The sequence below is a fragment of the Phocoena sinus genome, chromosome 8, assembly GCF_008692025.1.
Source record: "Phocoena sinus isolate mPhoSin1 chromosome 8, mPhoSin1.pri, whole genome shotgun sequence".
NCBI classification, from domain to species: Eukaryota; Metazoa; Chordata; class Mammalia; order Artiodactyla; family Phocoenidae; genus Phocoena; species Phocoena sinus.
Window position 1 is genome coordinate 59,599,241 of NC_045770.1, and position 14,086 is coordinate 59,613,326.

At 57.1% G+C, this 14,086-nt stretch overlaps 1 protein-coding gene across 9 annotated transcripts in view; it reads left to right on the forward strand.

Moving 5' to 3' along the window:
* PDE2A (phosphodiesterase 2A) overlaps positions 1-14,086 on the forward strand; it is a 102,267-nt gene that overhangs the window by 78,759 nt on the left and 9,422 nt on the right. For 8 of the 9 annotated variants that reach the window (XM_032640815.1, XM_032640818.1, XM_032640817.1 and 5 more), the window contains 10 exons: positions 2,280-2,389; positions 3,131-3,186; positions 8,475-8,534; positions 9,083-9,236; positions 9,392-9,444; positions 9,628-9,702; positions 9,804-9,845; positions 10,380-10,448; positions 10,702-10,832; positions 13,497-13,608. In XM_032640815.1, the coding sequence (XP_032496706.1) occupies positions 2,280-2,389; positions 3,131-3,186; positions 8,475-8,534; positions 9,083-9,236; positions 9,392-9,444; positions 9,628-9,702; positions 9,804-9,845; positions 10,380-10,448; positions 10,702-10,832; positions 13,497-13,608 (862 nt within the window). Of the gene's footprint in view, positions 1-2,279; positions 2,390-3,130; positions 3,187-7,354; positions 7,414-8,474; positions 8,535-9,082; positions 9,237-9,391; positions 9,445-9,627; positions 9,703-9,803; positions 9,846-10,379; positions 10,449-10,701; positions 10,833-13,496; positions 13,609-14,086 lie in introns of those variants that run through there. The other variant, XM_032640822.1, reaches the window with a different exon arrangement.

A 14,086-nucleotide genomic window follows, 5' to 3' on the forward strand; every position in this document is an offset into this window, starting at 1 on the left:
CTGGGTAGGCTGGGGCCCACTCTTCCTTCCCTTCTCAGAGCCCTTGTCCCTGCACTCAAGTGTGGGTCTGTACATCATTCCCCGCACCACACCACTCCTCCTCTTCTTAGTCCTCAGTAAGGAACCTGACCCAGATGGACTCTGGAATAAATAACCACTATGTGGAATGACTTTAAGTAGAAAATTCCCATAAGTATTTTAGTTGAGAACACTTGCCCTGGCTCTGGTTGGGGGGAATGGATTTAAGGGACCCGACAGGAGGCAGGAGGCGAGGGGAGAGGCTGCTGCAGGTTCAGGGGAGAGGTATCTCTGTTTGAGCTGGGCAGTGGCTTGGGAATGGAGAGCAGGGGACGGTTTGTGGACAAGCCGCAGGGGGCCCGGTGGATGGCTGTGCTACTTCGGGGGAAGTGGTGGAGACGATACGTTCCAGTCGGGCCTTGGGGCCTCTGGCAACTTCAGGGACACCCAGGGCAGGCCTCCAGGAGGCCTTTGGGTATCTGGGGTCTAGAGCTTAAGAGATGGGGGGGCTGGAGAGTCATGAGGCCACGAGCACAGAGGAGTTCTGTGCAGAAGAGAAGAAAGGCTGAGGGCAATTCCTACATCAGCGTCCCGGGAGGAGGAGGGGAGAGGCCAAGGCAGCCCACGGTCTGGGGGTGGGAAGAGAGGAGTCAAGGATTAGTGAGATGTAGCTGCAGCGCTTACTGACCAGCAGCGCAGGGACCAGCGCCACCTTGTGGCTGCCCAGTAACCAGATTGTCCAAGGCCAAGTGACTGGGTGGGGTCCACTAGAAGGGGTTTGGCTGAAGGTCAATAAGGCCAGCCCCCTGCCTCCACGAAGCCCCAGCCTTTATCGACTTAGTCACCAGGAAATGTGGCTGCTGTTGCCTCCTGCCACCCTAGCTCCCTATTCCTTCCTAGGGTGACTGGCACAGTTGGGCAGCTCAGAACTGGAGCCCAGCCCTCCAGGAGCCTAAAGGTTTAGGTGTGAGGGCTGGAAGGTGGGAGGCACCACTGGTTATTGTAGATTCTGAACCAAGGAGCCAGGAGTGAACCGGCTGGGTTCAGAATGTTGCGTGACCTTGACTGAGGCATTCAACCTCTTTGGTCCTCGATTTCTCTAGCTGCTGTGACCTCCTGATCTGGTGACTTGCAGGCTGTCCCCTCTCTTTTCCTCACTTGACCTTTGCTGGGCTACCCTGAGTGACCCCACATGCACACACCAGAGTCCTAGGCCCCCAAGCCTCTCTTCTCTCCAGGCCAGGCAGCTCCTACAAACACAATTAAGTGGAGGCAGCATGAGGGATGAAGAACCCAGGACAATTAATCATTAGGGAGTGGCATTTGGTGAAAAATCAGGCGCTTAATTAAGCAGGAAGAGCCAGAGGCGGGGATGGGGTGGGAGTGGGGGTGGGATGTGTGGTGAGACCAGAGAGAAACTCATTCTTCTTCCTACTGCAGCCTCCACTGTCTCAGTTCCCACCTCCCCCTGCCCCCCCATCACACCTATGCCCTTTGCCTCCTCGACATTCATGCCAGTCCCTGTTGGAGGCTCAACCCCCTCAGGTCTTTAGGAAGACTCAAGTGTACTGGTCAGGAGTATGGGCTCTGGGGCCAAATGCCTGGGTTCAAATCCTGGCTCTACCACTTACTAGCTGTGGGACCTTGGACAGGTTACTTAACCACTCAGCACCCTAGTTTCTCCACCTGAAAAATGGAAAGGATGGTAATATTTAATCCACAGGATCACTGCGAATTCTGAGTTCCTCTGTGTAAGTTGCTTGGACGTGCATTGCCCAGTAAACTCCTGGAGTCCCCTTCCTGTGCCGACACCAGAAGTTGCTCTGAACTGCTTTCCTGAGGATGCTGATGCTTAGGATTCTACTCTCTTCACCCTAGTTCTCCCTGGGGGGCTCAGAGAGGTTAGGTCACTTGCCCGAGATCACGTAGTAGCTGTGGCAGGATTTAACCCAGACAGCCTAGCTCTGAGCCTTGGCTTTACTTGCTCTGGGGGATTTGTGAGAGATCCTGAAGGTGCCTTCTCCATATCTACCAGCAGGAGGCACCAGAGGCCAGACTGTAGCTGCCTGCTTCTCTACATGGGGAGGGGAGGGTTAGGGTCCGAGACTTTTATTTTTGCCCTCCTCATATCTACCCTGCAGTGGGTCAACTTGTCCAGATCCTCTCAGATGTGCAGGGTTCAGCCCACTGTGTGTCCCCAGGCTGGGGCCTGTTCCTCTTTGATCCAGGGACTGAGAGGTAGAATCATATCCTCTTTTCAGAGAGGCTGTGATCTCCCGGAAGCGGCTGGGCTGCAATGGACTGGGCCCCTCGGACATGCCTGGGAAGCCCTTGGCCAGGCTGGTGGCTCCACTGGCTCCTGACACCCAAGGTAAGGGCTGGGAGCTGGGCAGGGGCAGGGAGGGACTGTGGCCCCTGTCCCTGTCTGCATCTCTCCGTCTCCTTCTTTCTCTTGCTCTGTGTCTCTAGCACACCTGCCATCTAATTCTCTCTCTGTTGTGCTATTAACCTCTCTGAGCCTCAATTTCCTGATCTGTAAAATGGGAACAACAGAACCTACCTTGATGGGGTGTTGCTTGTGCTGGTTGTTAGATGGGCTGTAGTTGTCATGCTCTCTCTGTCACTGTCTGTTTTTCTTTCTCTTCCTCTCCATGCCCCCTGTCCGCCATGTCTCTCTGCCTCGTGTCTCAGTCTCTCTAGGTCTCTGTCCTCTGTCTCGATGTGGAAAGTGTACAAGACTGGGAGTCAGGAGACCTGACTTGCTGTGTGATCTTGGGCAAGTCACTTCCCCTTTCTGGACCTCAGTTTCCCAATCTGTAAAATAGGGGTGCTCAGCCTTACCTGCCTCCCTCCGTCCCAGGGTTGCTGGGAGGATCACGAGAAAGTTGTCAAGTGAGGGGGTTTCCTTCTATGCAGGGGTCGTTGCTGTGGTCATTGTTTTCACTGCCTCAAGACCCATCTCTCTGTCTCTCCGGGTCTCTGGGTCTCTCTGTGTCTCTGTCCTGGCCTCTGTCTGTCTGTCTGTGTCTTTGTCTCCCTCCCTGGGTCCTGGCTCAGTATCTCTGAGCCTCACTGGCCCCGCAGGACCACCTCATTGCCCTCTCCCCCTCAGTGCTGGTCATACCGCTGGTGGACAAGGAGGCCGGGGCTGTGGCAGCAGTCATCTTGGTAAGAGCAGTTGTGGGTAGGATGGGGGAGAGGAGAGCAGGGGAGGGAGCAAGGGAGAGAGCACTGGATGGAGCCCCACTGGGGTGTGTGTGTGTGTGTGTGTGTGTGTGTTGAGAGTAGCATGCTGGGCTGGAGCTGGGGAAAATGGGGATCTGGGAGGAGCCTGGGAGGAGCCCTCTGCCCCACCTTGAATGGGCAGAATGAAGCCGCGGGCCCAGTCAGCAACTTGCGGAAGGATGTACAAGCCCTATCTGGACTCTTACCACCACGGAGCCCTTGAAACAGCCCTGACCCTACTTCCTCTTTGGTATCCTCCAGGATGGGTTGGGGGCAGTGTCCCAAGAGGGCATGAATGCAGCGAGGTGGGAAAGGACTGAGGAGGGATGGGCAGATATGACACCGACAGAGCCAGTGTGGGAAAGTCAGTCAGAGATTGGGGTCGCTGGAGCTAGGCGGCTTGAGGAGAGAAGGCCCACGGGGCAGGGCTCCTGGGAAGGCACCCAGCCCCAGCCAGACCTATGTCCGAGGCTGGGACAGACGGCAGGCAACGGGGGCGGGCTTCCTGAGCTGGGTGACAGAGGGGCAGGGGCCTCAGCTGGAAGGGGGGAACCCTAAGTGGGGGGAGTTGGGCGGGCAATCGGGCCAGGGCGCCCCCCTGCTGCTCTCTCGCGGAGCTCCCCGCTTTGGGCTCCCCCGTGGGGTTGGCCGAGCTTTGCGGAGTCCGGGTTCTGAGGTTCTTCCAGTCTCTCCTCCCGTGTGGAAGTGGGTGCTCAAAATCTTTGTCCAGTCCTAAGAATCGAAGGGTTAGCGCCCCCAAATCGCCCTCACTGGGGATCGACTTCCGCGGAGGCGGCTGCCACTCCAAGCAGGGGCGCGGACAGATAAATGAGCCGGTCTCGGTGCGCCCGCGGCGTGGGCGGGGTGGGGGGGGACTCCTCCCAACCTCATTAAAAGGGAATTAAAGGTTTCCGAGGCGCCTGACCTTTCCCCAGGTGCTGGCGGGGGAGGGCGGTGGGCGTGGGGGACGGCCGGGGAGAGGAGAGGAAGGAAGGGATACTTACTTGGCTTGGTCTCCTCGGCGCCCCATCTGCCTGATTGAGGGGGATGCGGCCCCCTTGGTTTCTCCCGAAAGCTGCTCCCCCACCCCCAGCTTCTGTTCCCTGAAGGGAACGGATCTGCTGTTGGCACCGCGTTCTCAGCGCAGCTTCGCTCCCTCCTTTGGTCCCAGTCTGTACCAGAGCTGGTGGCTTGGAGGAGGACAGCATTCGTGCCCTCACTGTGCAGAGGTGCGCCGTGGTAGGCAGTGACTCGGTCGCGTACCTCTGTTGATGGAAAGGGGTCTGGGGGTGCCAGGTTCCTAGAAGGACTTCCTGTGCTGGGGCTGCGAGGGCTGGGTCAGTAAGGAAGCAGCCCCTGCAATGGGAAGATGCTTGGAAGGTTGTCTTGTGGGCAGGAGGATGGTCATTGTGACCATTGTTCACCGTGGCTGAGGTCTGGCCGGGAGTCCAGGCTTCAGCCTTCTCCTGGGGGTAGGAAAGGCGTGTGTGTGTTGGGAAGAGGAAGGGTCAGATCAGTTGAACTTACCCCACCCTAGCAAAACTCTGCTCTGGGCCCTGTCCCAGGACAGGTGCTGGGGCAGAGAGAGGAGTCGGACCCATTTCTGCCTTCTAGAAGCTCAGTCTGGGGGAAGGCAGGGTCACCTTCAGACCACCACTGGCCAAATGAAAGAATGCAGCCAGCAGGAGCTCTAGTGGCAGAGGCTGGAGCACCAGGAGGTGCCTCACAGCGCAGACAGCATTTGAGTGGGACTTTGGGACACAGGTAGGGGCTGAACAGGCAGAGAAGAAGGAGACGGATATTCTCAGCAGAGGGCCCAGCATGAGCAGAGGCAGGGTGGTGGAGTGCTGGGGGAAGAGTGTGATCCCGGCAAGGCTGAGAAGGGGGGGTGCATGCTGGTGAGCAAGATGCTACCTGTGGCTTTGGCTGCCAAGAGAAGCTCCCGATTACTGTCCCCTCACCTTCTCAAATACTCTGGGCAGTGAAGAGCTCTTGAAAGGTATTTGGATTGTTTGCCATCTGCCTCTCCTCCAAGCCTGAGCCTTCCTACTCAAGTAGAAATGTTCTTCTGAGGGACACCCCCTCCCCACACATCTGATGGATCCCGTCCTGCTGCTCCACCCCCATGCTCCTGGGGCCACAGGATCTCACATCCTCTGAGAGGCAGCATAGGCAGCCCCAGACCTCCCAGCTGTTGCCAGATCCTGAGGACTGAGGGTCTAGAGGGGGAAAGGGGGTGCCACAGGACAGATCTCTTGGGAGGGCTGACTCACCAGCTCCTTCCTCAACAAGCCCCATTCCCCTCTCTGAGTCTCTGCTCTTGTATTCATCATCCCTCCATCCATCCACTCACCCAGCCATCAATTGAAAGCATATTTCTTGAGCACCACCAGGCACTGTGCACTGGTGCTTCAAACACAGCAGCAATGACCGAGACAGACCAGACGGGCCCTGCTTTCACAGACCGTACAGTCTGGAGGGGTGGGCATGCTGGACATTAAACGAGTGAACAAAATAAAGAGAGAATTGCAAATGATGGCAAGTGCTAGCAAGGAAACCAGCAGGCCCTGCAAGGACTGTTGGGGCCTGATAGAGATGGGTCAGCGGAGGGCTCTCTGAGGAATATGCTGTCCTGTGCAGGGCTGCCTGGCTGAGCTCTGGGACTCTGCAGCTCGCAGGTCAAGGTGCCTTAGCTGCGGATTCTTCGTGTGGGAAGAGTCTTTGGCTCTGTTCTTCAATTATGGGATAATAAGTCCCTCTGAGGAGCAGGCAGCCCTTGGTCTCAGGCATTTGATGTGTGATTTGCGCCCACTCTTCCCCCGAGCTGTGCCAGCGCACCAGATCCTTACATGGGGGTGTGGTGTCCATTAGCCACGGTGAACTTGGTGAGGGTGGGGGGTGGGAGCTGTGCTGGGCTTTCAACCTTCTCTGCAGCTCCAGTGCCCACTCTTGAGTGCTCCCACTGGGCCCCAGACCCGCCCCCTGGTTAGCAAGAGCAGGTGCGAGAGTATGTCCTGTTGGTGAGAAGGGAGCCGTGTGTGTGCTGGTGATTGTGCTTGCATATCAGCTGGGGGTGCGGGCAGAAGCGTGTGCGTGGCTCTCGGGTATGTGAACTCAAGTATCGTGTTTACGGGTATGAATGTGCACGTGTGGATGGCAGTCACTGTGGGTGTGGGCGTGTGGATGTCTTCGAGCCTGTGACTGCACCGTGTGTGTGTGTGTGTGTGTGTGTGCAGGTACGCACATGCCTGAGTATCTCTATGGCACAGTGAATGTATGAGTGTGTGTGTGTGTGTGTGTGTGTGTGTGTGTTGGGGGGCGCTAAAGGTCTCCATGAAGTGTGTAGTGTGTTTGTGCACATGCTGGGTAGGGATGGGCTGAGGCAGCCCAGGAGTGTGTGCACAGAGGGGTACGTCCAGTGGGTGGAGGAGGACTCCATGATTCCTTCCTTCCCTCCAACCCTCTGAGGCTCTCATTCAGTCTCCCAGCTCTGTACTGGGACCAGGCTATTTTGCCAGCCCAGGAAGTCCACAGCCCTAGAGAGGTCCCAACTTTCCCTTTTCCTGAGAGATGAGTCCAGGTGGAAAGAACAAGAAGGATGTCCTCCCCCGTCTACTAACAGTAAAATGCCCACACGTTTCTGTAAACCATATGCAAATGAACCATGCTCCCAGCGCCTTTCAACAACCTGTCTTATAGGAGTCATAGATGGAGCTTCATCCAGAGCTTAACCTTCAAACCACCCTTGGCGGCCCAGCCCTCTTCCAGGTCTTCCTGCCTCCAGTCTTGCTCCCCGCAACTCCCCCTACCTTGTAGACCATGGTCCGCAGATGCTAAAGCCTGCTGTGGATCCCCAGTACAATCAAGCTGAAGTCCAATTCCTTAGACTTGCACCCGCCCTGTGGTACCATGGACCACACCACTGCCCGGGTCCTCAGCTCCCCATACCACCTACTACCCAGCACTGCCAGGACAGCCTCCCGCCTGCAATGTCGCCTCCGGGCTCTGCTTGTCTTCCCAGTTCTGGAAGGCCCCCAGGTGCCCTCCCCCTCTGAGCTCCCACAGCCTATAAGTTCCCACCCACTCAATCTGCCCTCTCCTTCTTCCTCAGGTATGAAGTTCTGCACCCCCTTCATCACATCCACCACTCCATCCCACCCCAGCCAGACTGTGAGCTTCCTGAGCACCTGCTGGTCTCCTCCTCTCCATCTGCTCCTGGCAGGGGACTTAGAGCAGAGGCGGGCAGGGGCTGCTGAGTGGGGAGGGAGGATGAAGGAGGGGACCCCAGTGCAAGCACTGTGGTGAGCCCTGCAGGTGGTGAGCAGCTCTGAGTAGGTGCCCAGGAAGCTGGTGACGCAGGTGGGGAGGCTTGCTGGCAGGGCCTGCAGTGCTCCCCCCTTCATTTTCCTCACCAAGCACCCAAGCAGGGCTGGGAGAAGGGACTTCACAGAGCATGAAAGATGGGCTGAGGGGATTCCAGGTGACTGACACAGGGAAGTTGGAGAGGGACAGGGTGATGGGTGTGATGATGAGAAGGGATCTGGAGAAGGGAAGGTGTGGGCAGAGAAGGGGAGGGAGTGGGTGGTGCTGTCCCAACTCTGCCACTTTCTGTTCTGTGACCTTGGGCAAGTCACTCAAACTTTCTGGGCCTTGGTTCATCTGCAAGGTGGAAGCTTGCCTTACTTGTTGGTGAGAATCACATGCAAGGCAAAGCACCTTATCACTCCATTCATTCATTCCTTCCTCCATCCTCCCAAGTTCTTTGGGCACAGCAGATGCATCACAAACGGTGGACCTCTTCCCCTACCCCAGACTTAGGGGCAGCTCAAATCCCAACTCAGAAAGGATGGAGCTGGGAGGCTGAGGCTAATACCACTGATTCCATAATCAGGGCCTGAAGGGCTCCATAGACTGAGAGATGGAGAGGGGTCCAGGGTCACCCCGTTTCCCTCACTGTACACCTGGATTGTGCTGTAGATGGAACAGTAGTTGAAAAGGCAGAGATCAGCAAAGTTCCACTTCTTTGGATTAGCCCTCGAAGGCTTCCTGGAAGAGGGGATTTTCCTGAAGCCATCTGCTTGGTCAGAGGATGGGCTTATTGAGGCCCACAGACTGGAGTGTGTATGTGTTGATGGGGACAGGTGTGTGCCGGGCATGGGGAGGGCACTCTGGTAGAGACAAGAGGCTAGGGGAGGTAGGTCACAGCTGGTCCCCTTGTCACTCCCCTCCAGGTGCACTGTGGTCAGCTGAGTGACAGTGAGGAGTGGAGCCTGCAAGCCGTGGAGAAGCATGTGAGTGGGGGTAGGGCCGGGGTAGGATGAGGGCTGCTGAAGACCCTCATCACAACTGATGGGAAGATGATCTGGCCCGGGAGATGGACAGACCTGGGTTCCAGTCCACTACCTCTGGGCTGTGTGACCTGGAGCAAGTCACCTAACCTCTCTGAGCCTCAGTTTCACATCTGAGAATGAGGATAAGGATAGCACTGACCTACTGAGGGTACTGGTGAAATAAGGGGAGTCAAATATTTTGTTAATACTTAGGAAGGACTATCTACATAATGATATTGAGGCTCTTCCTGGAGATTTTATGATTTTGTGACTTTAACAAGAACTTACGACTCCCCGTGGGTGCTAGAGACGGAGAAATCTGACCCTGTTCTGCCTTGTAAGAATCTGGGGGCAGTGGGAGTCCACAGGAGGGTGGAGCGCTGAGGGATGAGTTGTTTGGGACGCGGGTGGGGGGTGGGGGCCACGGGCACCGCAGGCAGAGGGAAGGGCTCGAGCAAAGGGCGATAAAGGTGGGGCGTGTGGCTTGCTGACCGCTCCGCCCGTCCCAGACCCTGGTGGCCCTGAAGAGGGTCCAGGCCCTGCAGCAGCGCGGGCCCAGCGCGGCCCCGGAAGCGGTCCAGAATACTCCAGAGGGGGCGGCGGGAGACCAGAAGGGTGGGGTTCCGTACACAGACCAAGACCGAAAGATCCTGCAGCTTTGCGGTGAGGACCCGGCTGGGGCAGGTCCTTGGGGGCGGGGAAGGGCGGGGTCGAACCTGGAAGGGAGGGGCCCATGGGTGGGCGGGGCCTGAGGGTGGCGCGCACCCTTGGGGGATTCTGTGGGCCCTCTCTCTCTGACCCGCGCCCCGCCATTGCAGGGGAACTCTACGACCTGGATGCCTCTTCCTTGCAGCTCAAAGTCCTCCAATACGTGAGTCCCTGTGCCCCTCCTGGGACCAAGGTCCCTGTGAGCCGTCCATCTCAGTTCAGAGTCCCGTGTCCTGCCCCTCTTCTCTTCCCCACCTACCCCAGGAACCTCAAAAAGGCCAGAGGGTGGGGAGTGGGTTTGCTCCCAGATCCACGGTCAGCCTCTCGCTGTGTCCCTCCCTCTCAGCTGCAGCAGGAGACCCAGGCGTCCCGCTGCTGCCTCCTGCTGGTATCTGAGGACAGTCTCCAGCTTTCCTGTAAGGTGAGGGCCCAGGTCCACTGTGGAGCAGGGCGAGGGACCGGGGTCTCTGAGAGGAAAAACCCTGCCCATCCTTAACCAGTCCACCTCGCTCTGCCCATCAGGTGATTGGAGATAAAGTGCTGGAGGAAGAAATCAGCTTTCCGGTGAGTCCCGCACCCCCTGTGTGGGAGTCTGCAGAAGCAGTTAAAGTTGTCTAGGCTCTCCTGGGATCTGCCCAGAGAGATTGGGATCTGCTAGAATCTCTTGGAATCTGATGGAATTATCTGGATCTTGAGGTCTACTTAGAAATGTTGTGAGAGATCCCAACCTCTCATGATCAGGAGCCATTAGGAGAAATCTCTCACAGTCTACAGAAAGACTCACCTGCGACCATTTCACTTCTGTTGGAGTATTTCTGGATTTGGCTGTCTTAGAATCTGTTAAGATCAGTGAGAATCCTTGGGTTCTGCTTTCCTTTCTCCTAGTTAGGGAAGACCCTCAAGTCCTCCATAGGAGGTTCTGGTCAAGAGCCTACTCCCCCACCCTCACCCCACCCTCACTCCTCAGTGTTGACTCCACCCACAGTTTGGACTGACTGAAGAGGTAGTTGAAACTTCCAGACTTGGGCGGGGAAGAGGTCTGACATCGCCTGATCTTGGGAAGAGCTGGGCCCTGACTGGCTCTCCTCACTCCCCCAGTTGACGATGGGACGACTGGGCCAGGTGGTGGAAGACAAGAAGTCTATCCAGCTGAAAGATCTCACCTCTGTAAGCCATGGCCTGGCTGGACTGGCGGGGAGCCAAGGGGAGAGCCCACTGCCCAGTCCCCAGGGCCAGAGCCTCTGGGCCAGGGCAGCCTAGGAATGGGGGGAGACAAGACCCCACCGCATGTCATAGCATTTCCCACCCTGCATGAGCCCTTCAGCCCCTCCTGTTGCAGAGTGTGGTGGAGGGCGGGGGAAGGAAGCATATTTCCTCCTTCCCTGCCCTGACTTGCCTCCCCCTTGCCTCCCCTTTGCAGGAGGATGTGCAACAGCTGCAAAGCATGTTGGGCTTCGAGGTGCAGGCCATGCTCTGTGTCCCTGTCATCAGCCGGGCCACTGACCAGGTGGTGGCCTTGGCCTGCACCTTCAACAAGCTTGGAGGAGACTTGTGAGTCTGGGTGGAGTGATGTGGATCAGGAGATGGAGCTGAGAGGCTGGGCGGGGCTCGACTAGGGTAACAGCGTGGGAAGGGTACTGGGAAGGGAGTACTTACTATTCCAGCAGCGGTAGGTTGAATGGTTTGTCTGTGCAAGAGACTGTGAGATTATGGGAGCGATAGACCCTTGGCCGCTGCTCCATCTTGACTTTGTAAAATCATGTTGCGGTCCAGGCGAGTTCCCCTTCTCTTTGCCCACTTCCTGCAGTTTGGATTATCCACTTTTTGCTACTGGCCTTTCCCCCACTTGCCATCCTTTGTTTTGGCATTTCTGCTGGGAACTGCCTGATGGAGGAGCGATGAGCTCTAGGATAGGTGAATTCTCTGGGACCCGCAGAGCATCACCGACCCAGTGGACAGTGACTCAGGGAATAGGCATGGGGGCTGGGCTAAGCTGAGGGTCCTTAGAGGCATTGACAGGGCAGCTGTAGGAATCGTGTGAAACAGAGGGGTAAGCAGGACACACGGTCAGGTAAACAAGCTTAGTCCGTATCTCAAGAACTGAGGTCAGATTTGAGGCCTAGAAGTCGTATCATAGATGTCATGTCCCACACCAACTCATTAATTGGTAGCAGCTGCCTGAAGCATTGTATTAGTTTAGTGAGAAACAGTGCTGTGATTGATCAGCCGTGTCTGTCCAGGGTGCAGCTTTAGGATGTGAATGCTGCCACACTTGGTCCAGCAGGCCTAGCAGTAGGGTGTAGTAGGCAGGTGAGGGGTTGCATTCTGATTCCAGGATGCAGAGAGATGCTGTCAAGATGCTTGGCCCCTGGGGCCCAAGCAAGCAGGCTGGGTTTGAGGGCTCGGACCTCCTGCAGGAAGTGGAGACTGGAGATGTTGGGACTAGAGAGTGTCAGAAGCCCAGGGATGGGGCCTGCAGGGGTGGGGCAGAGATCTGGGTGTCAGAGGTCTGAGTAGCAGGACCTGCCAGCATGGAGCTCTATTGGCAGTTGGATGGGCCTGGGAAAATAAAGACAGGGACAAGGCAGAACCTGCTGAGGCAGCGGGGATGTAGGATCTGTGTCATTTGTCCCATCCTAGTGGTGGGAGCATTTGTGCCATTCAATAAACACACATTGAGTACCCACTGTGTCTGGCCCTATGCTCCCAGAGGGGAGGGTCCAGCAGGGTTTGTGACCTCTGGCTGCTAGCTGTAGCCTTGGGTTCTGAGGTGGCCCTGGACCTGGAGGAGAGGTGGTATCAGAAGGGAAACGAGATGGGGACTTGGTGACAGCCCTGAGGCCCAGGGCAGGGGCAAGGTCATCTCTGGGTTCCACATATTTAAGGGAGTGAGTGCTGAACAACTGCATGAGCCAAGGTGGCGCTCAGCTCAGAGCAGACACTGCAGAGAAGCTGCCTGGAGCCCAGAGACAAGGGACTCCAGAATCCCTTTAGCTGGGAGTGCGATGGGGCGGGTGGCAGGGGCAGAGGTACAGTTACGGCATTTAGCAAACACTTTCCAAATATCTCCCCTGTACCAGGCTCTGTATTAGGGGATGATACAGTCATGGTCCCTGCCTTCAAGACTTGATGTTTATTTTTAGGGCGTAGAGGGAGGAGGGTGGGAAAGGTATTCTAGGCAGAGCGAACAGTGTGGGAAAAAGCATGAAGGTGTGAAAGAGCCTGAGGTTTTCTCAGAACGATGAGGATCTTACTGTGGCTGAAGCTGAGAGACGCCCATAGAAGAGGGGAGAGAGGTGGGTGGGACTAGATGGAGAGGGCTCAAATGCCACGAGAAGGAAGGTGGGCAGACAGACACAGGGTGGTGGGGATTGGGGTCTGGATCCAAATCACTGGACGGCAAGCACGCGTGGAGGATACCCCGGCAGAGAGGAGCACTGAAGGCAGCCCCAAAATGGGGAAGGGACTAGGCAGGGAAATCTGGGGGCTGAGAAATGGTCAGAATCTCTGAGGAATGCTGCATCTCCCCATGATCCCCATCTGGAGAGGCTTACCCACGTCCCCAGCCCAGGTCCCACCTCCAGCTTGGTCCATCCAGTCCCACCGAGCTCCCTGGTGACAAATCATCTGGTGACCCCACTGAATGACCTCCTCAGGATTTGGGGCTGATCTTGTCCGTTGTGAGCCAGCTCCATGAATCTGATGGGCACTGCCCTGCCCACAGCACCACAGGACTTGTGGAGGCACCAAATCGGGGCCTGCAAAGTGCAGGGAGGAGGGTAGGACAGTGACAGGAGCTGGAAAAGACAGGGCAGTGCCACCGCCCCTCCCTGAGGCTGGAGGGGCTCCTGGAGAAGAGCAGAACACCCAGCCCCAGTCTGAGGGAGGAGCCTCAACCTCAGTCTGGGTAAGTCTAAAGTCAGAGGAGGGAGACATGGCTCTGGCTTCGAGAAGCAATAGTCTGAGGAAGAAAACACATTTTGGTCAGAGGAGGATTAGAACTCCCCCCCCACCCCCACCCCCCGCTCAGGAGCCCCCAGTCTGAGGGGGAAGCTGGCCCAAGCCACCTGTGCGGTGAGCAGCCCCAGCAGAGGAGAGTGAGTTTGCTGGTGGATTTCCAAGTGGGCTTCCTGGAGGAACGGAAGTAAGGCAGAATGGGGCAAGCATTCTGTGGTCTGTCCCTCTCCGGTGACCCCCGCCACCCCACCCTGCCAGATTCACAGACCAGGATGAGCGTGTGATCCAGCACTGCTTTCACTACACCAGCACGGTCCTCACCAGCACCCTGGCCTTCCAGAAGGAGCAGAAGCTCAAGTGTGAGTGCCAGGTGAGTGGCGCCTCTCTCGGAGACCACGTTGCCCAGCTTTCAGCTCCATTGAGTCACCCACAAGGGAAAAGCCCATGTCTTTGGGGGCTGGTGGCAGGGAGACTACCTATGCTCTGGCGGCCTCATAAAGAGGGAGGACAGGGCTCCCCTGGTGGCGCAGTGGTTGAGAGCCCGCCTGCCGATGCAGGGGACACGGGTTCGTGCTCCCATCCGGGAAGATCCCACTTGCCGCAGAGCGGCTGGGCCTGTGAGCCATGGCCGCTGAGCCTGCGCGTCCGGAGGCTCCGCAATGGGAGAGGCCACAACAGTGAGAGGCCCGCGTACCGCCAAAAAAAAAAGGAGGACAGTAGCTCTTCAAGACGGCACCTCTGGCTGCAGGCACTGTATGCGATCGCCCTCTAGTGTTCAGATTGGACATCACCGCAACAGCTGGGTGGCTAGAGCTGGAGGTGCATGCGCACCTCAGACTCAGGATGTC